Genomic DNA, 26,056 nt, shown 5'->3' on the forward strand with positions numbered 1-26,056 from the left:
GTGCTTTAGATTTCTCTCTCACTAACAGCATTAAAAATATCCAGTCTGACAATATTTATCTTTTAACATTTTCATATAAATTTTTGATATAATTGGATTTTATTTTTACCATCTTACTGTATTTTCTATTTATTTTTTCCCACTTTTTCTGATTTTCTTTTTTTAAATCAGGTTAACCAGGTTAAAAAAATTCCATTTTCTTCTCTATTGCTTTTAAAAATATATACTCTATTTCTATTCTTTTAGTAGTTGTCTTTAACATTTTAACACATATACTTAAAGCCTAAAGTTAATCACGATTTCTATCCTTCTCTTGAATAATTCAACACTCTTAAAATATTTCAATTCTAATTACCCACTTCCTATCTCTGACATATTAATGTTGTCCACTATTTCAGGACTTATCAGGACAGTGATAATGAATTCTCAGGGTGTTTTTCCCCCTCTTACCTCACCTACCAGTTGAGGTTAAGATAAATAAGATTTGTCTATTTTTGTCAATGAGAAGATTTTTTCCTAAATTCCACTTTCACTGAAGGTGTAACTCATTCAGAGGCCCAGTCCTATGGGGAAGAGTGAGATAGGCCTTTCAGTTCTAATTCCTCACTTTATTTAGACCTTTGGCCCATCTCTTATACTATAGCCATTAAAACTTAACTCTCTGGAATTCTAAAATTGGTAAAATGCCCCCAGAAGAGTTTACTATATAGATTTCGAGGTTTTTTTTTTTTTTTTTTTTAATCCCCCTCTTCCTGGGGATTTCCTTTCCTTCCTGAGAGATCAGTCATTTAAAGGTGTTTGTTACATTAATGTAACATTTCTAATTGTCTCTGTATTATTTTTGAGGGTATCTAGTCTTAAATGTTACCAGAAATTAGAGTTTCAGTTTTTGAATATGTTTCTCCCTTGATGTTAGGTATAATTTTGGGAATCAAATAATAGTTGCCAATGTCAAATAATTAACTATAGTCAACAGTCATTTAGAAACTTAAAATGTTTAGGATTTGTCAAAATTACATTCTTCAGTCATAGAACTATATTATCATATAAATCACTTGACTTAATGAAGTGAATGAAATAATTTAAATTCCATTTAGAAAAGGCAAAGTGGAAAAAAGTGTACATTGAGTATTTTCCTTCTTATTCTAGAGTTTGGAAAACTCAATCATAATCTACTGAAAAATAACTTCAAATGCTATCAAAGTACCTGAAATGGTAATTGTAGATATGGGACTGGAGAATAGCAGTAGAATAAGAGCAGAAGAAAAGGTGGATCTTACAGAATAATTTCAATAATCTTGAAAAGGGCTGAGTCTTAAATTTTTGGGTGTCTGGAGAGCATTCATTCATTCAAAAAGTATCTATTACGCACCTATTCCGTACTATTCTGGAAGATGCCAAAATATTAAGAGAAAATCCTTAGCTGGCAGTAGCAGGGAAGTATTAGACGGGCACACAAATAACAAAAATGGGTACACAAATAGCTAACTATGCAAGACTGGGCGTGATAAATTGTGTAAGATTAATACAGTAGCTGTCATCTCTCCATCTTCTCTATATTCCATTGCTAAATCTTGGCATGCATATTTGGTTCCTGTATGAGTTTCTCCTTTCTCCCTTCAAAATGTTAATCCTATGCTTTTAATTCTACCCTCACCTATAAAATATTTTGTTTTCTTAGTCTTTTTGTAAGTTCAAGATCTTGCTCTCTCCTCCACTTAAAAATATGTACAAGTCTCCTCAATTTAGTTACTAAAAGGGTACATGTTTCTCTGTCAGTCACAAATTTCTTCAGGCAAAAGGCTTAACTTGTGGTTTCCACCATTTCACCTCCTACCCTTATTCTCAACATTATAAAAGCTGACTTCTTCCTCCTCAACTTTACTCAAATAGTATTAACACTTTCATTGGTATCAACAGTTGCCTACACTGCCAAACCTAGTGTTTTCTTCTTTCTTCTCTTTGGCTTTTGTAGCCACTGATACTACTAACCACATTGATAACATTTTCTACCTTAGCACCTGTGATACCATACCATCCTGGCTTTCCTCCTATATTTACGTTCATTCACTCTGTGTCTCCTCTTTCTACCCATCCACCCCCAAATGTTGATATTCTTCAAGTTTCAGCTGCTGCCCTCTCTTTTTCTTGACAAGCTTTCAATAGTAGATGACCTACAGATGCTTAGATTATCAACTTCCTTCTTTAGATGAACAGCTCCCACCTGTAACTTCGTTTCCAATTACCAGACCTGTTTTTCTGTCTGGATGTGGATTAGTCTTCTAAAACTCAAAATATCTAAATAGAACTCACCATCTTCCTGAAAAATTGGCTCCCTTTCTCAACTTATTTCTGTTACTAGTACCACCATTCTTCCAAGTCCAAAAATTATCTTTGATTCATTTTGTTCCCCATCCTCCAATCTGTCACCAATTCTGCTGCTAGATCCTTTGTAATCTCCCTATTTTAATCTGTTATTCACCTGAGCTACACAAACATTCATCCACACATGGAGTATTCCACGTGCTGAAAAGGGGATTAAGCCTTTCTTGTCGAGGCATTCACAGTTTAGTTTTAATAAACAAACCAACAATTATAATACACAGGGATAAAAAAGTAGAGGCACTTATTTCATACCTGGACTACTGCAATAGCTTTCAAACTGATTTAACTGCTTCTAGTCTCTTCCTTTTCAGCATCACTTTCGGATGTCTTTCTAAAAAACTATTTTGATCATATCTTCTTGTTCAAGGATCTTTCATTCTTCTCTATGGCTTTCAGGATAAAATTGTCACTCATTAGCCTGTCATAAAAGGTCCTACACAGTCAGCTTCCAAATACCCTTCAAATATTATCTCTTGTTACTTCTTTACATGAACTCTGTATTCTTTTCAAGACAGTTTGCTCATGGATGTGAAGTGATTTAATATTCCTTGTGACACTGCTGTCATACAAAAAACCCCACCATCTCCATAAAAATCTTTTAGGATTCAGACTAAATCCTATCTCTAAGGTAATCTTCAATGTTTTTAAATCAAAAGTGATGTCCCTTCTTCAAACTCCTAAAGCAATTTTTACCTGGATAATTTCACAATTAGAAACTGCCTTATTTTCATTTTCTCCGTTGCTGTCTGAATTACCATTTAATTTTTCTTAATTTGTGCATCGTTCATGTTTTCTTCCCAGCCAAACTCTATACCTCTCACAAGCAGCTTTATCTTTTGTACTTGTCTGCATCCAGCCACAGCACCTAGCAGCATCTAGAACATTGCCTTTTTTTTAATAAGAAAGTTTTGAAACAATGGCAGAGTTTTAAAAACCTGAATTTAGAAAGCTGAGCTTGACCACTGCTGACAGAAGAAACATGGTAGGAAAGGGCAGTACTTGTTCCAGAGACAGGCAGTAAATCAATTTGGTTGGAATGCAGACTTGGGGGTTTTCTCTTCTAAAATGAATAATAGAATGTCAGGTGTGAACGGCCAAATTAAGTTCCATAGTAAGGTGTTTTAAATTTATCTGATAGACGATGAAAAAACCATGGAAGGTTTTTGAACAGATTAGTAACAATGCACAGTTATATGAAGTTTCATCAAACCAGCAGTGAGCTGTGTTAATGGGAGGGCCTGAACATCAGTTAAGTGGTTACTGTACAGAAGTTAAGTAGCAGATCCTAACCAGCACAAAGTACTTTTCTTGGCATCTCCCCTTCTAGAGGGAAATCTGCCTTAAAATTCCTTAGGCAAAGAAAGCATAATGTGATAGGTACCAAGAGACACAGCATCTCCTGGTTCTACTCATCCTACATTCACTGCAAAGCAGATTTAGTTTTCTTGTTTTTCTCTTGGCATGTTCACTGGGAAAAGCATGTTGTCATATATGGAAATTACATTAGCAGATAACTGTCACAAGCTATATCTGATAGTTTTGTTCCTCATTTTTGTGGAGGAGCTTAGTAAATTCCTGTTTATCCACAGATAGAAGTGTTTGCTACCTACGGTCAGGAGAGAGGTTCAATCCTAAAAATAAGATTTGCTGACTTTCAGAGCTTAGCACTGCCACAGGAGGGCATGGGATACATCACTGTCTATTCACTCAGCAACTAAACTTATTATAGCCCTTGAGCAGAATCAGGACTCTGACTTACTTATGTTTTTTATCTATAATCTAAAGGTTCCCTTAGGTGAATAATTGGGAATTGACTACCCAGAAGTCAACATCATAATTTATGGAAATTTGCATTTTTTCTTCTAAGCAAGTTCTAACATTTTTTGTCTTTATTATCTCCATTTATCCATCTGTGGATAAATAGGAATTTGCTAATTCCCCTAATCAAAGGACGGGGCAGGGATGGGTGGGGGCACTACTGTAGCACTTTTTATTTACTCATCTTTATTAATCAAATTCATTTCAGGGACAGTGGGATAATGACCTCCCCACAAAAAACTGAGAGATAAAAAAATTAATATTGAGAATAGATAATTAGAATTCATAAAGGAATGCCAGAACACAGAAAATATGTTTAATGATAACTCTACCTTCCTTTTCCATAATGCAGTAGGGTCTAAGTGTTTGGTTTTACTTGGGATATTTGTATTTGTTTTCTTCACTGATGTTTCTCTGTGTGTATGTATGCATGTGTCAGGGGAGGGGAATGGGAAGCAACTAGAATGAGATAGGCTTCAGAGAAATGAAGGCTTAACACAAAATAATCCAAATGCCCAAGATAAATAGGCCATGGAAAACAAATTAAGAGTCGGGTTAATACCTAAACATATGTACCTAGGAAGACCAGATTACAGTGACCCTTTACATCTAAACTGCAAGAAAACGAAAACGAAAAAAGAAACAACAACAAAAAAACAGAATTGAAAAATAAACTTAGGCTAACTATAAGAAAGATTTCAAATAATAGTGGAGATGTCTTTTGGACTGGCAGAAGACTATCCATAGGTCATATAAAATATTCATGAGGAATAAATTAGAAAATTAGAAGATCAACTGAATTTTGTCCATTTATAATAAAGGCATACTTATATCTAGGTAAAAAGGACATAAATTTATAGAAAAGATAAATTTGGAGGCTATAACTAATCTAACAAAAGTATTCACAATAGGTTTTTAAATTAATATCAAGCTCTTCTATCACATTTAAGATATGATTGGATTTACTAAGAATTTATTGTATCAATACAGAACAGAATAATTTATTGTATCAATAACCCCATAATAAACAATTGCTTTACTTAAAAATTTATTAGAAAGCATTCATAAATGCAAAGTTAAAATAATGGCAGGTCTATGTGTCCTATTTTATACAATCAGTAGAAATCATATATAAACATTACAAATATTTCACACCTTGCATAAAAGCTACTTCTGAATTTGTACTTTGGCTTTTCATGCACACAAAGCCTACTCCCACTCTTACACAGCATGCCTCACCACTGTATTGAGAGTAAAGTAAAACAATAATATTCTTTTGGTTGGCAGAAGTTGTCTAAATACCACAAACAGCTGGCCAGATGACATGGTAAGCCCTGAATGGAGATAGCACTCTTTGTTAAGGCAAAGCAATCTCTCCCTTATTTCTCATAGCTAGTGTTGGTGGCACTATTTCTATAGACATAAACAAAATTTGAAAAGCAAATGACTTAAACATATTCCCTTAATTCCTTTTCTCCTTTTAAAAATGCAAAAGTGGATTTAGAGAATTTGGGGTCCTATTCCCAAAAGTAAGAAAAGTTCGGAGAATAAAGGGTTAAAAGAACAAGCAAGCCCTACCGTACCCAGAAATGACAGAAGGCTCTTCTCTTCTTCGGTGCTACTATCCAACCACTCCGCCACATCACCAGGGGAAAGGAGACTCATTCTCCAGCCAGAAAACTTTTCCATACAGAGCACAATTACTGAATGATGAAGTGAGAAAAAAAGGATACAGAGTCTAAATTCTTGGGGGTCCAACACTTAAATTGCTGGCTAGGCAGTAATGATGAAAGAGAAAATGTGATCCTCCCTCCACTCTGAATTCTGTCTCTGTGACATCAATCTAATACAACCAGGGGGAGGGGGAAAGAAATAGGGTTAAAAGAAGGTGGTAGAAGAGAGGAAAAGGGAGATTTGTCCTGTCTCTTGGTGTTATGCTTTAGTCTGAAAGAGAAAGCCAGGATAACACTGAATAATGAAGTGTGTTTAATGACAGGAAAAAGCATAGGAAAAATAAAGAATAAAGACACTCAAAGAAAAAGAAACAGGTTCCTACACTGGAAGCAGCTTAGATAACCAGACAGCACAATAGCTAATCAGTTAAGTAAAGCATATCAAACAAAAACAAAGACAAAAGAACAAATTCAGCATTTTGTTTTGTTTTGAGGAGAAAGGTTTTCAAATATCCTTTCAGTCCTCTGCATGAACTGCAGCCCCCAACCTTTCCTGCTTTAGCTATTTCAACAGCCTCCTTTACGAAGATTTCCTGCAAGAAAAGGCAGGTTGATAAATCTGTGAATAGGAAGCTCTCATCCCTCCTTTCTTTTCCTCCTCCTCCATTCCTCCCCCCACCTCGCATGGCGACTGCACTGATCGACAATAATGGAATCTGTAACTGACTGCCAACAGCAGCATTAAGGATATTACAAGTCCACTTCATAAGAATTCGAGCTGGTGGTCGGAACTTGGGGCAATTCTGGGCTTCTAGTCAATAGCTGTCTTTCTTTGCGAGGAAAAAAAGGAAGAGAGAGAGAGAGAGAGAGAGAGAGAGAGAGAGAGTGTGTGTGTGTGTGTGTGTGTGTGTGTGTAAGAAAGAAGGCTGAAATCTGAAAGAAGACAAGTAAGCTTGTTGGGCTGAAGGTACAGAGATCAACATAGAGAATGAATGTTCTGCAACTCCCGTCATACACTGTCATTGTGAAGGAGTCAGATCCAGATGAATTTTTTACATCATTTACATTACATATTTACATGGTTTGACCTAAGATTATTTCACAGGTTTACACTTTACTAACAGGCAGAGAAAAAGCAAGCAGAAGAGGTATGTTCACAGATCCATAAATCATTAATATCCTTGTTCTCTGGAGATTGATTAGGCTTGTTGCTAGGAGAAAACAATACTCTTAATAAAAGATAGAGCTTTTTTTTCTCCTGCATTAGCAAAACGTTAGCTCTTTTCCTAAGAAACTGGTCTTTGCTTCTGTTCTGTAGTCTGCTTTTAGTGACAGATTCTGATTGCTTAAGAGTTACTACCTCCTTAACATATCCTGAATCTATAACCTTCTCTCCATGTTTACTTCAGTTTTCATTATTTTTAATCTACACTTGAGTTCATTCTGACTGTAAGTTCCATGAGGACACGGACCTTGTTTTATATTAATCTTTATAATCCTAATGGCTAGAACAGTGCTTGGCATTTAGATGGAGCTCATCAAGTATTAACTGAAGTTTTAGATGGCTGCTCTAGAAGTTTTAACAGGTCCAACAGTGGCAGGAGATGCCAGTCTAAATATTTTAGGACCTCATTTAAAAATTAACCATTTTGACAATTAAAAGTAGTTACAGTGACAGTACTACACACTTGAGAAAATAAAAATTGTCCAAAAAGGTATTATGAATTCATATGTTTAAATGAGTTTCTATTACTCACAATAACTATAAAAAATTGAAAAGTAGTATAGAAAAGACAGTGTGGCAATTCCTTAAGGACCTAGAAATAGAAATTCCATTTGACCCAGCAATCCCATTCCTGGGTATATATCCAAAGGATTATAAATCGTTCTACTATAAGAACACATGCACATGAATGTTCACTGCAGCACTGTTTACAATAGCAAAGACCTGGAACCAACTCAAATGCCCATCGATGATAGACTAGACAGGGAAAATGTGGTACATACACACCATGGAATATTATGCAGCCATCAAAAACGATGAGTTCGTGTCCTTTGTAGGGACATGGATGAACCTGGAAGCCATCATTCTCAGCAAACTGACACAAGAGCACAAAATCAAACACCGCATGTTCTCACTCATAGGCAAGTGTTGAACAATGAGAACACATGGACACAGGGAGGGGAGCACTACACACTGGGGTCTGTTGGGGGGAAATGGGGGAGGGACAGGGGGATGGGGAGGCAGGGAGAGATAGCATGGGGAGAAATGCCATATATAGGTGAAGGGGAGGAAGGCAGCAAACCACACTGCCATGTGTGTACCTATGCAACAATCTTGCATATTCTTCGCATGTACCCCAAAACCCAAAATGCAATAAAAAAAAGAAAGAAAATAAGTGTAAAAGACATTTTATTGAAATCCACAGGCTATGCATGCTTAATATTTAAGCATAGACTGATAATTCCTTTGTAATAACTTCATGACACATCAGGATCTCTGGAACTCTGGGATTGGAAATCAGCACCCTACAGGATTACATTCAAACTTCCTGATGTGACAATGCTTCTGCTTTTTTCTCATCAGGGACCCCCAGCCTCCTCTAGGCTCAGCCATTCTGTATTATTTACCTCACTTCCATGTTCCACTGCAAGTGGCAGGAAAAAAGTAATTTGTTCATTTGTCTAGAACAACTAGACAACTGTTTTGTTTTGTTCAGCTGTCTAAAACATTCTCTGACACATAGTAGAAGCTGAAAGATTTTTGTTGAATACCTTTGGTACCTCTTGTGTGGTATCAATCTACCATATACATCTAACAATACTGAACTGTGTTCTACTGACACTCAGCTCAAATGTTACCTTTCCAGGTCTTCCCTGATATTTTAAGGTAGAATTAATGGCTCTCATCTTTGCATTTTCATTGCTATTATTTTATTGAAATTACTTGTTTACATAATGTTTTTTCACAAAAACAAAATTTTCATTCTACCAAGTTTTAACAAATTTTAACACTCAGCATATAGATTTATAACTGTTTACTGAATTATTATAATTCCATGCATTGCAGATATTTTAATACTAAAGAACCTCACATATTCCTGATTTAAGGATTCATACCATTGATCTTCACATTTAACAATCAAAATAATGTTGTTAAGGAAAAATTAAATCTTATTTATTTTAACAAAGAAAACACTGTATAGTTAGAAAGGTTATCAACATAATCCAGCCCTGCAAATTTGTCCTCTATATACTGAGAGTTGAAAATAAGGCACCCAGGACAGCCGCTGTGGCTCATGCCTGTAATCCCAGCACTTTGGGAGGCTGAGGCAGGCAGATCACTTGAGGTCAGGAATTCAAGATGAGCCTGGTCAACATGGTGAAACACTGTTTCTACTAAAAATACAAAAAAACTAGCCAGGCATGATGGCACACGCCTGTAATCCCAGCTACTTGGGAGACTGAGGCAAGAGAATCACTTGAACCCGGGAGGCTAATTTTTGTATTTTTTGTAGAGGTGGGGTTTCACCAGGTGTGGTGACACATGCCTATAGTCTCAGTCACTTGGGAGTCTGAGGCAGGAGGATCGCTTGAGCCCAGGAGTTTGAGGCTGCAGTGAGCTATGACTGTGTCACTGGGCTGAAGCCTGGGTGACAGAGTGGGGTCCTGTTTCAATGGGGGAAAAAAAGAAAAAAATGCTTGACTATAATTTTCTATATAAAAAACAAAATCCTATGCATTTTGGAAGTTTACTATGGTGCCTTATGTGTATTAAGTACTTACTATTTATTCATTATTTACTCAAAAATATAGAAAGTATCTGGAGAATGCTTGGTGACTGACAGAGTTCCCATTTGAGGGCATCTGCATTTCTTGTGTATACACATGTGTCTGTACATATGTGTATATATATGTGCTATTTACTGGGCTACAATTCACTGTTTACTAGGCACTTCACTAAGTGCTTTATACACATTTTATCAGTTAAAATCCTTCATCGACAACCATGTGAGACAAGTATTCTATTCACTTTCCAGATGAGAAAACGTAAATCATAGAACTTAACCTGTCCAACAGAACACAGCCAGTCCAGGAAATGAAATTTAAACTTCTGAAGGTTTGCTCATGATTCTCTACTATACTATTCCATATTCCACAAAGACTAATTTAGGCAGGGGTCAGTAAACGCACTTTTTCTGTGGAGGGCAGATGGTAAATATTTTGAGTTTTGGGGGTCACATAATCTGTTGCAACTACTTTAACTCTGCTGTTATAGCACAAATGCAACCAAAGAAAATACGCAGACTAATGGGCATGGCTGTGTTTCAATACAAATTTATTTACAAAGACCGTGGCCATACTTAAATGATTTAGGTCAGCACTGTCCATTCAGGAAACATATTTTCAGTACTTAATGTATGCCTGGATATCTACCAAGTCCTAATCATTGAAAAGTAAAATAATTATTATCTGCCTGGGGAAAATAAATTTTTATTTTCATTTTAATAAATGAATAATTGTCTTTACTATTTTAATTTCAAGACACAAACTATTGCTTTCCTTCTACTCCTTTAGTTTCATGGTCCCACGAAATATTTAATTTTTTTTTTTTTTTGAGACAGAATCTTGCTCTGTAGCCAGGCGCCAGGCTGGAGGGCAGTGGTGCGATCTCACCTCACTGCAACCTTTGTCTCCCAGGTTCAAGCAATTCTCCTGCCTCAGCCTCCCAAGTAGCTGGGACTACAAGTGCGTGCCACCACACCCAGTTAATTTTTGCATTTTTAAGTAGAGATAGCGTTTCACCATGTTGGCCAGGATGGTCTCAATCTCTCGAACTCGTGATCCGCCCACCTTGGCCTCCCAAAGTGCTGGGATTACAGACGTGAGCCACCACGCCCAGCCAATATTTAATTTTTGTTTTGATAAAGGGGCATAAAATATGTAGCTCCTTCTTCAATTACTTAGTATTCCTGATTTTTATTATAGCTGCCTGTACTTACACTTTCACATTCATTCATTCAACAATATAAGTGCTAATATGTGCCGAGCACTATTTTAAGCCCCAGCATACAGTTGTGAACAAAAGCAACAAAATCTCTGCCCTCATGGAGCTTATATTTTATGGGGAAGAGAAACAGCAAGATAAAAAAGTAAAATATATATTGTGTTAGATGGTAAATAATGCCAAGGAGAAGAGTAAAGCAGAAAAGGGAGACAGGTAATTTGGGGGAGGTTTACAGTTTCAGAGAGGGTAGCCACAGAAAGCCTTGCTGAGAGGTTGACATTTGACTAAATAGGGTTAAAGGTGGTGAGTTTTAGGAAGAGGGAACTACCAATAAAAGGGCTAGAGGCAAAAACAGCCAGAAGGCAGTGCAGCTAGACTGGAATGAGGAGGGAAAAAATAAAAGGAGATCAGACTGTGGAGTAATAGGAAGCTGGATCATGTAATGTTAAAAGTCTTTGGCTTACCTTTAATTAGGAAGACTCCGAGGTAAGGGTGATGGGCAAGGTTTTACTTTTTAAAAATATTGTATAATTCACAAACTATAAAATTCCTCATTTTAAAGTGATTTTTAATACATTCACAGTTATGTAGCCATTACTACTATTTAATTACAGAACATTTTCATGGCCCATAAAAGAAACTCTGTCCATTAGCAATCACTGTATACTCCCTAGCCCTAATCTAACAATTACTCATCTAAGTTTTGACTCTGTGCTTTTGCCTATTCTGAACATTTTATAAAACTGAAATCTTATAATATGTGGTCTTTTATGCTTGGTCTCTTTTACTTAGCTTCATTCAAGTTTTATCGAGTACTTCATTCCTTTTTATGGCTGAAAACATTCCATTAATGGACATTTGGATTGTCTCTACCTTTTGGTATTATAAGAATCCTGCCATGAACAACTTGTATACAAGTTTTTATGTGGAAGCCTTATACTTTAAAAGGATATCCAAATCTGTAGTGTTTTTTGGGAGGGTACCAAGTAATTTTAAAATGTGATAGCAGATGAGGGTTATCTTCTAATTTTACAATCACCATATTTTCTTCCTAATTCCTCTGAGATTTCCACCTTTCTTGAAGAAACCAAAACCACTGACTCAGTCTCTTTCCTCTTGCTTTAGTATTCTTGCATGTAGGAAAAGATTAATGCTAGATATTCAAGAATGAACAAAGGCAAGTAATAAATAATCTTTTCCTAAACTGATAGCTAAGTTGGTGGATATTTTTTAGTACTTTATATAAACAGTATAACAAACTCCTGAATATCTTTTTTCTAGATTTATCAACTGTTCACATTTTGCCACCTTTGCTGAATCACTCTATGTATATTTTTATTATATGTATGCATTTTTCTTGACTCATTTGAGGAAGCTGGAGACATTATGCCCTTTACCAGCAACTGTTTCAGTGTGCATTTTCTTTTCTTTTTTTTTTTTTTTGAGACAGAGTTTCGCTCTTGTTACCCAGGCTGGAGTGCAATGGCGCAATCTCAGCTCACCGCAACCTCCGCCTCCTGGGTTCAAGCAATTCTCCTGCCTCAGCCTCCTGAGTAGCTGTGATTACAGGCACGTGCCACCATGCCCAGCTAATTTTTTGTATCTTTAGTAGACACAGGGTTTCACCATGTTGACCAGGATGGTCTCGATCTCTTGACCTTGTGATCCACCCGCCTCAGCCTCCCAAAGTGCTGGGATTACAGGCTTGAGCCACCATGCCCAGCCCAGTGTGCATTTTCTAAAACAAAGGACATTCTCTTACAAAACCAAAAACAATGATTAAAATCAGAAAACTTAACATTGATGTTGGTTGACGTTTTAAGGATAAAATTAAGTATGCTACTGTACACATAATCTACTATACAAATTCTATTTCAATATCATAAAAAAAGCATTTATTTGAAAAACAAAGTGTCTTCAAGCAATGGTGACTGAGAAATCATATGTACTGATTGTAAATATAATTCAAAGTAATAATCTATATCGTATTAAAATAATGTCTCAAATTTTGGAGGATTTCTACTGAACTTATGGACATTCAGTATACTATTGTGATAAAGAACTAGAAGTGGCCGGGCGCAGGGGCTTATGCCTGTAATCCCAGCACTTTGGTAGACCAAGGCAGGTGGATTGTCTAAGGTCAGGAGTTCAAGACCAGCCTGGCTGACATAGTGAAACCCTGTCTGTACTAAAAATACAAAAAATTAGCTGGGCATGGTGGTGCATACCTGTAATCCCAGCTACTCAGGAGGTTGAGGCAGAATTGCTTGAACCCAGGAGGTGGAGGTTGCAGTGAGCCGAGATCATGCCATTGCGCTCCAGCCTGGGTAACAAGAGTGAGACTCCATCTCAATAAAATAAAATAAAAGGCAACTAGAGGATAGATACAATGATTGTATTTCTATCTTGATACTCCTTTGTACATGTACAATACTTCTCCTCAAAGAATTTTAAAGTAAATATCAAACTATAATGTTCCTTGTATTTTAAGAGATATAGTATTATATGATCATCTAAGGTATTATATGATTAGAGCTGATGAAACTAATGAAGCTAAGATGAATTTTCATTTATCTAGATTTAGGAAGCAATACTTTAGACATGCAAAGCCACCAAGTAACAAGGATGTTAATATCAGAAGAGTTATTCCCATCATATGAATATTTAATATATACATAGAAGATGCTTTGATTTCAGTGAAAAAGGGTATCAAGATACAAACTAAAAAAGCTTAAAAAAAAAGCAAGGTAGTCAACAGTATCATAAAACATATGCTCAACAGAAATATGCCATTGAAAGCTAAAGGCAGATTCTGTTTAAAGATTTTAATGGCTATCAAGAATTACAGATAATCAGATTCTTTAGACACTAAAGCTATTCTTCTAAGGAAAAAAAGTAAATAAAGTGACAGCTGTTGTTAATGAACAGATAACTCCTCTGAAAGACCTAGAAAGTAGTTAATATCTAATTATTCTTGAAACATTTTTTCTCTAATATAAAGTTAAAATTTACATTTACTCACAGTGTATATAATTTTTAGACTCTAACACTTTTAGCATCTAAAAAATCAAGCAAATATTAGCTACCTAATATTTATTGAGTAGATGCACAGATGTACATATAAACCCAATATATCTATGATTAGCACTGCTCTGTAAGTAAACTGAAAACCATTAGGGTAACATCTCCTGCAATTTATCTCTAGGCCTAGCAATAATTTGAATACTTGTATCAACAATGATAGATCAAATGTATTTTGCATTTACAATGTACTAGGTAGTACATGAAGTGCTATTAACCTCTCATTTACTCCTCATAGCAACCCTATAAGGTTGTAGTAACATTTTTCCCATTTTACAGGTGGAAAAACTAAGGTTTAGAGAAAATGAAGGTTTAGAGAAGTGACAAAGTCATACAGTCAGTACTGGAGGTTGGGTGGGGGACTCAGATATTCTTATTCCAGAGCTGACATTCAGAGCCACATTCCATATTAGAATTTCTTGTATAACATTTTTAGATATTTTGGGTGAGGTGTGAAGGTGAACAGCTATTTAATGAGAAGTAAAACTCTGTTCCTTGATCAGTGATTTGAGACACTACAACAGAGTTAAGTAAATTGTGTAAGAATCCAGAGTCAGTGGCAAAATAAAAAGGCCAAACCCCATAGCTTCTAATGTGAAGAAATGGAAAAGTTGAATTTTATAGCATATGGATGTCTGTTTTACTCCTTTTCACCAATAAATAATGTTTATAGTCTGATTGTTTTTCACAAGTATCTCTTGAAAAGATTTCAATGAACTTGAGTCAATGCTGGGCACATAGTAAGTGCTTAATATTTGTTAAATGAACGAAATTTTTCCATACCTGATCAGGGCATTTGACATGGTTATTTGCTTCTATGAACATTTAATGAGCCTGTTTAATGCTTTGACAAATTTACCACTGCTAATTTTACAATGAAAACTATGTTAATTTTTATCTATCATTTTAAGTGGCGTCTTTAAAGTAAGGGAATGCAACATGTTTAGAGGGGGAAATACAACATTTGGTGGTTTTAAGAGAAAAATTAACATTGGACATGTGGTACCGGATAAAAGTTAACAGCTTTTTGCACAGCAAAGAAAACAATCAACAAAATGAAAAGGAGACCTACAGATCAGGAGAAAATATTTGCAAACCATGTATTCCATAAGGGGTTAATATCCAAAATATATAACAACTCAATGTCAAAAAACTGAATAACCTAATTTAAAAATGGACAAAGAAGAAAAGAACCTGAATAAACATTTCTCAAAAGACATAAAAATGGCCAAAAGGTATACGAAAAGATGCTCGACATCACTAATCATCAGGGAAATGCAAATCAAAAGCACAATGAGATATCATCTCACACCTTTTAGGATGGCTATTATCACAAAGACAAGATATAACAAGTGTTAGTAAGAGTGTGAGGAAAAGGGAACCCCTGTACACTGTTGGTAGAAATGTAGATTTGTGCAGCCACTGTGGAAAACAGTATAGAGGTTTCTTAAGGAATTAAAAATAGAACTAGCATATGACCCAGCAATCCCCCGCTTCTGAGTGTCTACCCAAAGGAAATGAAATCACGATCTTATAAAAATATCTGCATTCCCAAATTCATTGCACCATTATTCATAATACAAGTTATGGAAGCAACTGAAATGCCTGTTGACGAATAAAGAAACTGTGTGTGTGTGTGTGTGTGTGTGTGTGTGTGTGTGTGTAAAATGAAATATTATTTATCCTTTAAAAAGAGAGAGATCTTGCCATTTGCAAAAACACGAACAAACCTAGAGAACATTATGCTAAGTGAAATATGCCAGACATACAGAGAAAAACCCTGCATTATCTCACTTACATGTGGAATTAAAAAAAAAAAATAACTGCCAGGCGTGGTGACTCACGCCTGTAATCCCAGCACTTTGGGAAGCCAAGGCGGGTGGATCACGAGGTCAGGAGTTCAAGAGTAGCCTGGCCAAGATGGTGAAACCCCGTCTCTACTGAAAAAACAAAATCAGCTGGATGCAGTGGCAGGCACCTGTAATTCCAGCTACTTGGGGGGCTGAGGCAGGAGAATTGCTTGAACCTGGTGGGGTGGAGGGTGCAGTGTACCGGGATAGTGCCACTGCCCTCCAGCCTGGGTGACAGAGTGAGACTTTGTCTCAAAAAAAAAAAAATCCATAATGAAAAACCAAAAAAATGAAACAAGTACACAGAAACAAAGAGCAGAACAGCGGTTACCTGGTGCAGAGAAAATGGGAAGAATTAGGTCAAAAGGTATGAAGTTGCAGCTATGTAGGCTAAAGCTAGAGATCTAGTGTACAACATGAGGACTATGGTTAATAATATTGTATACTGGAAATTTCCAAGGGAGTAGATTTTAGACACTCTTATCACAAAGAAAAAGAGAGAGGAAGAGAGAAACAGAGGGAGAAAGAAAGGAACAGAGGGAGGAAGAGAGGAATGGAGGGAGGAAAAAAAGGAGGGAACTATAAGAGATAGATATGTTAATTTGCTGGACTTTAGTAATCATTTCACTATGTACATCAAAACCTCATGTTACAGACCTTGAGTCATATACAATAATCCCTCCGTATCACTGGGGGATTGGTTCCAGGACCTCCTACAGACACCAAATCCACGGGTGCTTAAATCCCTGATAAAAGACGGCACAGTATTTGTACATAACCTATGTACAACCTTCCATGTACTTTAAATCATCTCTAGATTACTTGTAAAACCTAATACAATGTAAATGATATGTAAATAGTTATTATACTGTATTATTTAGGGCAGGAGTCTCCAACCCCCAGGCCATGGGCCAGTACCGGTTTGTGGCCTGTTAGGAAGCAGGCTGCATAGCAGGAGGTGAGTGGCAGGTGAACAAGCATTACCGTCAGAGTTCCACCTCCTGTTAGATCAGCGGTGGCATTAGATTCTCATAGAAGCACATACCATGTTGTGACCTGCGCATGTGAGGGATCTAGGTTGTGTGTTCCTTATGAGAATCTAATGCCTGATGATCTGTCACTGTCTCCTATCACCCCAGATGGAACCATCTCGTTGCAGGAAAACGAGCTCAGGCTCCCACTGATTCTACATTATAGTGAGTTGTATTATTATGTCATTATATATTACAACGTAATAGTAATAGAAATAAGGTGCACAATAAATGTAATGTGCTTAAATCATGCCAAAATCACCCCCTCCCATTCCCTCCTGTCCATGGAAAAATTGTCTTCCACGAAACCAGTCCCTGGTGCCAAAAAAGGTTGGGGACCACTGGTTTAAGGGATAGTGATGAGAACAAAAGTCTGTACATGTTCAGTACAGATGCAAGTTTTTTAAACATATTTTTGGTCCGTGATTGGTTGAATCCACATATGTAGAACACACAGATGTGAAGGGCTAATGGGTACTAATAGGTATGGAGAATGTATACAGTATTACAGAAATGTTTTGGCAAATCAAAAAAAGTAAAGGGTTTCCACACATTTTTTTTTACATTAAAAACCACAACTATCAAAAATGTTCAATATATTTATCATCTGTGTTGTTATAACACTGTATCTAGGTGTATCCAGAAAACACCTTTGATTTAAAAACAAATACCACAATGAACTCATTAAGTTCCTCCTGTTTAGTATTTGAATCTGTTGTAAATTGGGCTGTAGTTGGACAAAACAGTTGCATCAACAGATATGTAAAACATGCTCCATTTTATCTTAAATGAGTTTAAATGGCAGAACTATTTTACAGAACTACATTATTATCTACCTAAGAAATTCACTAACATTACAATGAACACATAACATTTGTGGAATATATAGACAAATTAGAAAAAGATTTGTTCTCAAGAAGCTCATGGTCTATACTTAATATTATATCAATAGAAAATTTAACTTCGTATCTCTAGTATATTTATTCATAAATGATATACATGGGTAGCAAATCTATAAAGTAAATATTAGTGAAGTATACTTTTCCTTATTTTAAATTAAAAACCAAAGGGATAAAAGCTCTATTATTTTCTTCCCACCCATACTTACAAATCAAGGAACACCAAACAATGCCAGCAACCCACTGGAAGCAAGGTGAAAAGGCATGCAACAGATTTGTTCTCACAGCCCTCAGAAGGAAATAACCTTGTTGACACCTTCTAACCTCCATAACCATGAAACAATACATTTCTATTGTCTAAGCCACCCAGTCAGGGGTTCTTTGTTATAGCAGCCCTGGTAAAATAAAACTCTGACCAAGGTACTGCAGTGGAGCAGCCTTTAGCCTTGCTGACTGTAAGAACAAGAATGCAAAGGAAAGATGTAGTTGATTGATTACTATGAGCTAAGTAGACACCAAAAAAGAGAATCATCGATGCTGAATCTCCAACACCAAAAAACGGCAGTAAGGAATTCCCTATGGGCCCCTCTGACGAGTCTGAACCCTTTTACCTATAAGAGAACCAGCACTGGAACACAGGCAGAAGGCATTCAAATTCATGGCCAATGTTAGCTAGAGAAGCAGCAATAACCAACAGAGGCTTGTAATTGCATGTCTGGCTAAGTAAAAACTGTGGCATCAGACCAGAATGCCTTTTCTCCAGTCCTGTCTCCCTACTCTAATGCCAGAGGGGTTAGAAGTTGAAGAGGGTAGAGCAGAGGTGGAGGAGTGAAAGAACTGGCTGGATATTTCCCACTCCACGGTGAGGGTAAGGAGTGGAGTTAAATAGGATATAAGATAAGATTTTAATCAAGTAAATTAAATTAACTGTTTAATTACTGAAGGTACAGTAAAAAACTATTGGTTCTCCATCATAGAGATCAGCTTTTCCTAGCAGTGACAGCACAATTGTGGGTGAGAATTGGGGAAAATGAAACCCCCACCCTTCACCCCTTACACCCAGAGGCAGACTCATATTGTGGGGCCTGAAGCTTATATAATTTGTGAGTCCATATTTTTTTTAAAAAAAAAAAAACAAAATTGCAAACACAAATCTTTTTTTTTTCTTCTATCATTTATTAAGGTCTCATACGCTATAAAGATCTTAAAGTTTGGGGTCAACAGAGGCTGCTGTGAGACAGAAAAGAAATTAAATCAACAACAGTGACATGAAAGGTTAGATCAGAAGAGGGTAGGGTGGGGGTGGAAAACTGGCTGGATATCTCCCACTCCAGGGTGGAGTAGGGGTGGAGGCATATTCTTATTGCCTTGACTATATCAAACTTCCTTAGCTTAAAGAAGAATATAGACCAGAAATCAATAGCAACATTATACGTAGACATTAAACACTAAAAACATTTTTATTAAAGTTAGGAGTAACATAAAGATATCCAACTCACCACTATTTTTCAACAAGATGTGGGTTCACCAAGGTTATATGTTACTGGTAAGAGGTCCTAGCCAAGGTGGTAAGACAAGATAAAGAGTAAGAGATACAGATATCAGAAAGAAGAAAGCAAATTATAATTATTTGCAGAAAATAAGGTGTACTCCTAAGTGGAGATAACAGAGGGGAACAAGAGAAACAACCAAAAAACAATTAATAAAGGGATTTATTAAGAAGATTAGAATAAATATGAACATACAGAAATTAAGAGTCTTCCTGTATGGCAGTAATTATCATTTAGGAAAAATTAACGGGAGAAAAGATTCCATCCAAAAAAGCAGTAAGAACCACAAACTAGGGACAAGGTTCATTAGAAAAATTAAGACATTTGCAGAAAACTATGAAACTATAGCCGGGCGTGGTGGCTCAAGCCTGTAATCCCAGCACTTTGGGAGGCCGAGGCGGGTGGATCACGAGGTCAAGAGATCGAGACCATTCTGGTCAACATGGTGAAACCCCGTCTCTACTAAAAATACAAAAAATTAGCTGGGCATCGTGGCAAGTGCCTGTAATCCCAGCTACTCAGGAGGCTGAGGCAGGAGAATTGCCTGAACCCAGGAGGCGGAGGTTGCGGTGAGCCGAGATCGCGCCATTGCACTCCAGCCTGGGTAACAAGAGCAAAACTCCGTCTCAAAACAAAACAAAACAAAAAAAAAACAAAAAAAACTATGAAACTATAGATAACAGAAAGGGTACTGTTAGATCACTGAAGGAAGAGAAGGATTGTTCAATAAACATAGCAGGAAAGAGTTATCGATTTGAAAACAGTATATAAACCAACTTCTGGTGGATTACAGAGTTAAATGTCAAGAACAAAAATTTAAAATTAACAAAAAATATCTGGAGACAGAATATAAAACGATTCCTTAAACAAGAAACAAGGCCAGGTGTGGTGTCTTACCCCTGTAATCCTGGCACTTCGGGAGGCTGCGGAAGGCAGATCACTTGAGGTCAGGAGTTCAAGACTAGCCTGGCTAACATGGCAAAACCCCGTCTCTACTAAAGATATGAAAATTAGCCAGGCGTGATGGCATGTGCTTGTAATTCCAGTTACTCAAGAGGCTGAGACATGAGAATTTCTTGAACCTGGTAGGTGGAGGTTGCAGTGAGCTAAGAAGGCACCACTACTCCAGCCTGGGCAACAGTGACACTGTCTCAAAAACAAAACAAAAGAAAAACAAACAAGAAGTATTGACTATAAAAGATTGGTGGGGTTGGCTATTATATTAAATTATAAACTTCTGGCCATCTGTAGACCTTAAATATAGTAAAAAGACTAGTTAGAAATTGAGAAATGATACTCACAAGACCCACAACTTTTCACAGGATTACTATCAAGAACATATAAAGAACTGTTATCTATTAATAGGATGACTATGATCAACTCAATAGAAATATGGGCAAGAGATATATGGAAGAGTTTCACAAAAACATAACATTTCACAAAAGCCATAGACTTATGAAAGACATTCAGTATTATTGGTAGGACATGCGAATCAACCATCTTAGCTTCATTCTATAAGAAAAACTAAAAATTCTGACAATACCAAGTATTAATATTGGGCAGAATGTAGATGACTCAGGATCTCATATATATCATTGGTGGGAAACAGTTTGGCATTGCTGAAGTTGAACATTTATAGACCCTAAGCTCAGAGATTCTACTCCTACGTATATACCAAAGAGGAATTCTTGCCAAGGAAAAAAGAATATATTTGCAAGGATGTTCACAGCAGCACTGTTACCAATAGCAAAACTCTTAACCAAGGAAATACAATACACTTCAATAAAAGACTGAACCTGAATACCATCCCCAATCCCAACTCTTAATCTAAATTTGTTGTAGTCCAACAACATAAAAATTACACAGTAGTGAAATACAAACTATAGCAAAAATATGGAAAGATATAAGTAATATAATATTTAAATGGAAAAAGTTCAAAAGAATATAGGAAACATACTCCTTATATAAAGTTAAAAATGACTAAAATTTAGAAATGCGTATGAAAGTAAATTCCCTCCCAAATAATCTATACATTCATTGTAATTCCAATGGAAATGTCAACACTTGTTTTTTTTTTGGCTGGGGGTACAGAGGGACTTGATACTACCATACATCTGGAAAAGCAAATATATGAATAAAAGGTCAAATACCTTTTAAAAGGAAGAACTAAATTAGAGAGAATTTCCTGTGTCAGTAAGAGAAAAACATTAAAATATATAATCATTAAAACACTGTGACACTGATGTAGAAATAGATCAGTAGAACAGAAAGACATATAGACATATAGCTGATGATAAAGGGTACCTTTTACATGACTGTGGAAAGAAGTGACCACTCAAAAAAAAGCATTGAGATAACTGTCTGTACAGTTGAAAAAAAATTTAATTTCACATAATCAAAAATAAATTCCAGACAAAGACATAAACTGAAGTTCTAAAAGGCCTTTCTGGCTTTCACAAAAGCCAGAAATTACAATGGAAAAGAGAGACAGTTTAAACAATAAAAAATTAAAAGCTTCAAATAGCAAAAGACAGGCTGAACAAATCTGCAAGGCTATTTAACAGCATCTATCAAAATATGAAATGCAAATTTCCTTTTGATTCTATTTCTAGAAAGCAATCCTACAGAAATACCAGCACAAGCAAATGAACAAAATATGTACAAAGACGCTTAACTCAAAGTTGACAATTGCAAGAAACAAAAACACTCCAAGTATTCAAAAGGAGGAGAACAGATAAATCTACAGTGGAATAAGATGCAGCCTTTAAGGATAACAAGTATAGATATGATGATATAAAAATAAGTCTTCAATATATGCCTTTATTGTGAAATATGACACTCTACAGAGAATATAAATGTAGAGTTTAATGAATTATAAGAACGCCATAGCAAGAATTAGAACACTGTCGGCAACAAATAATTCCCTAAATACTCCATCCTGATCCCAATTCCCTCCACTCTATAGATAACCACTATAGCTTTTTCTGGGGTAAACATTCCTTGCTTTTATTTAGTTTTGGCACTGAAATGTGCATATCTCAGCATATGGTTTCTTTTTCCTTTTCTTGAATTTTAAATAAATAGTATATGTTTTTGAGTTTGATTTACTCAATATTATGAAGATTAATGTTGCTGTGTGTCACTGTAGTTTGTTCATTTTACTATTGTATTCTACTACATGATAATGTTACTTTTTAAAAACTAATTTTACTGATTTTTTCCCCAGGTTTTTTTCCATTTTGGAGCCATTATGGATGCTTGTTTATTCTTGTACTTGCACCCTCATGTACATAAGCATGTATATATGTTATATAAGCATGTATTTATGTTAGGTTAACATTAATTTATTAGATAATGCTAAAGCAATGTAGGAGTTCCCATTGCTTTAAATTTATATTAAAGTTTAATATAAATTTAACTTTATATTAAAGTTGCTTGACAACTTTAATATAATCAGATTTTAAATTTCAGCCACTCTGGAGATAATGTGGGGGTATCTTGTTGTGGTTTTAACTTGGGATTCCTTGATAAGGCTGAGCACCTCTTTATACATATACAGCCACTTGGTTATATTCTTTTGTGAAGTGCCTATTAAGTCTCTGTCCATTTTTCGTAGGGCTTTATCTTATTAATTTTTCGTAATGCTTAAAATATTCTGGTATAATGTCTTTGTTGGTTTATGCAGCTTGACTTTTTCACTTTCAGTAGTGCCTTTTGATGAACAGAAGTTATTAATATTAGTAAACATTATCACCTTTTTCTTCTTCATAATTAGTGCTTTTTCTGTTTAACAATTACTTCTCTATCCTAAGGTCATGAAGATGCTACAATATATTGTAAAAATGGTATTATTATTATTTTGTATTTTATAGATAAGTCTACAATTTAGATGGAATTGATTTTCATATAAATTAAGAAATAATCCACTTCCACTTTATTTTTCCATATGGATCTCCACTTGAGCCAGGATCATTTATTGAAAAGACCTTAATTTCCCCACCACTTTGCACTATCAATTTTATCATAAGTAGAATGTATATATATGTACAGGTCTGTTTCTGGACTCTTTATTCTGTTCCATTGGTCTATTTCTAACACTAATACCACTTTGTCTCAATTAATTTAGTTTTATAAAAAGCCTTAATAGCTAACAGAGCAAGTAATCCTAATTTATGTTTCTTCAAAAGTTTTTGGCTATCCTAATAGATACAAATATATAGATAGCTAGAGAGACAGAAAGACAGACAGACAGACAGGGTCTTGCTCTGTCACCCAGGCTGGAGTACAGGGATGTGATCACAGCTCACTGTAATCTAGAATTCCTGGCTCCAGTGATCCTCCTGCTTCAGTCTCCTGAGTAGCTGGGACCACAGGCGTGTGCCATCACACCCAGCTAATTTTCAAATTTTTTGTACAGATGGGGTCTCGTCATGCTGCCCAGGCTTCATATGATTTTTTACACTGGAATTGCACTGAATCTATAAGGGAATTCAGGGAAAAAGCTAATACAAACCAGTTTTCCAACTCCAGAAACATGTATCTATTTTCGATTATTCTTAGATTTCTTCTAATAAAGCTTTATAGTTTACTTTTAAGATGTCTCACACGTCTTTTAAAAGATTTACTCCTAGGTTATTGACATTTTGTTACTGTAAATAATATGTTTTAAAATTCCCTTTCAGCTTATTGTTGCTCTATAGAAATGCAATTAGGTTTTATTTATGGATTTTGTTATCTACCAACCTGCTAAACTCAATGCCTTTAAAGTTTTTACTAGAATTTCCAAACAATCACATCACTTGTAACTTTTCTAATTTTCCAGTCCTTATGTATTTTCTTGCCTTACTGTATTGATTAAGACCTCTAATACAATGTGGAACAGCAAGGATAATAATGGACATCTTAGCCTTGGTCCTCATCTAAAAGGGAAAGCTTTTCACTATTATGTATATTTGTTGAGGGATTTTTGTAGATACCGATAATCAGAGTAAAGAAGTCCTTTTCTATTCTTGTTTTGCTAAGAGTTCTTATGAATAGTTGCTAAATTTTATCAAATGTCATTTTTGTGCAATTGAGATGATTTAAAAAATTTTCTCCTTTAGTTTATTAATGGTGAACTATTCTAACTTTCTAATATTAAATCTACTTTGCATTTGTGTTATAAACCTAACTTTAGTCATAACATATTGTTCCGTTCGCTGATACTTTGTTTAGAATTTCTGCAACTATATTAATGAGTAATACTCCGTTTAACTGTCCTTTTATGATGTGTCATGGTCAGGCGGTATAGAAGTAGCTGATGTGTGTAGTCTCTTTTACTGAAAAAATTTTGTGATTTGAAAATGAATCTTCCTTCTTTATTTTTTTATTTTTTTAACAGGGTTTCATTTATCACCCAAGCCGGAGTGCAATCTTGGCTCACACTGTAGCCTTGACCTCCTGGGCTCCAGTGATCCCCCCACCTCAGCCTCCTGAGTAGCTGGGACTACAGGCATGAGCCACCACACCCTTGTATAATTCTCTACCCTCAAGGCCTGGAATCTGTAATATGATGGAATAACCATTCTATTGATTAGGTTATATTATATGGCCAGGGTAATGGTATAGTCACTATCATGATTACAGAGTGGGGCATTGCTATAAAGATACCTTGAAATGTGGAAGAAGTTTTGGAATTGGGTAACTAGTAGGAGCTGGAAGAATGTGGAGAGTTCAGAAGACAGGAAGATTAGGAAAAATTTGGAACTCCCTAGAGACTGGTTAAACGGCTGTAACCAAAATACTGACAGTGATATAAATAGTGAAGTACAGGCTGAAGAGGATGGAGATGAGGAACTTACTGGGTACTGAAGCAATGGTCACTTTTGTTATGCATTAGCAAAGAACCTGGTGGCTTCTGCTCCTGTCTTAGGGATCTGTGGAACTTTGAACTTGAGCATGATGATGTAGTGTATCTAGCAGAAGAAATTAACAATGAAGATGTGGCCTGGTTGCTTCTACAACCTACGCTCATATGTGTGAGCAAAGACATGATGTAAAACTGGAACCTATATTTAAAGGGGAAACAGAGAGTAAAAGCTTGAAAATTTGCAGCCTGGACATGTGGCAGGAAAAAAAAAGCCCATTTTCAGGGGAGGAATTCAAACAGGTTGCAGAAATGTACTTAAGTAAGAAGAAGACAAATATTCATAGCCAAGACACTAGGGAAAAGGCCTTGAAGGCATTTCTGAGACCTTGATAGCAGCCCCTCCCATCACTGTAAGTCTAAGAGGAAAGAATGGTTCTGTAGGCAAGGTCCAGGGCCTGCTGCCCACTGCAGCTTCAGGACACTGCTCTCTATGTCCCAGCTGTTTAACTCCATCCATGGCTCAAAGGGACCCACATACAACTCAGGCCACTGCTTCAGAGAGTGCAAGCCGAGAGCCTTAACAATGTGGTGTTAAGCCTGTGGGTACACAGAGTGTTAAGAGCTGAGGGTTGGGAACCTCCACCTAGATTTCAGAGAATGTATGGAAAAGCCTGGATGTCCAGGCAGAAAGAAGCCTAATGCAGGGGCAGAGCCCTCATGGAGAACCTCTCCTAGGGCAGTGCAGAGGACAAATGTGGGGTTGGAGCCCCCACACAAAATTCCCACTGGGGCACTGCCTAGTAGAGCTATGAGAAGACAGCCACCATTCTCCAGAATCTGGAATGGTGGAGCCACCAACAGCTTGCACCCTGCACCTGGAAAAACCACAAGGACTCAACAATAGCCCATGACA

The 26,056-nt window shown here is 36.2% G+C and overlaps 1 protein-coding gene across 10 annotated transcripts in view; it reads right to left on the reverse strand.

The window, feature by feature from the left end:
- RASAL2 (RAS protein activator like 2) overlaps positions 1-26,056 on the reverse strand; it is a 364,958-nt gene that overhangs the window by 99,726 nt on the left and 239,176 nt on the right. The window contains exon 1 of one of the 10 annotated variants that reach the window (XM_074389526.1): positions 5,787-6,349. The exons of the other annotated variants lie outside the window; for them this stretch is intronic. Coding sequence (XP_074245627.1) covers positions 5,787-5,892 — 106 coding nt within the window. The 5' untranslated portion in view covers positions 5,893-6,349. Of the gene's footprint in view, positions 1-5,786; positions 6,350-26,056 lie in introns of those variants that run through there. 10 annotated transcript variants of the gene reach the window in all.

Source organism: Saimiri boliviensis, chromosome 19, assembly GCF_048565385.1.
Source record: "Saimiri boliviensis isolate mSaiBol1 chromosome 19, mSaiBol1.pri, whole genome shotgun sequence".
NCBI lineage: Eukaryota > Metazoa > Chordata > Mammalia > Primates > Cebidae > Saimiri > Saimiri boliviensis.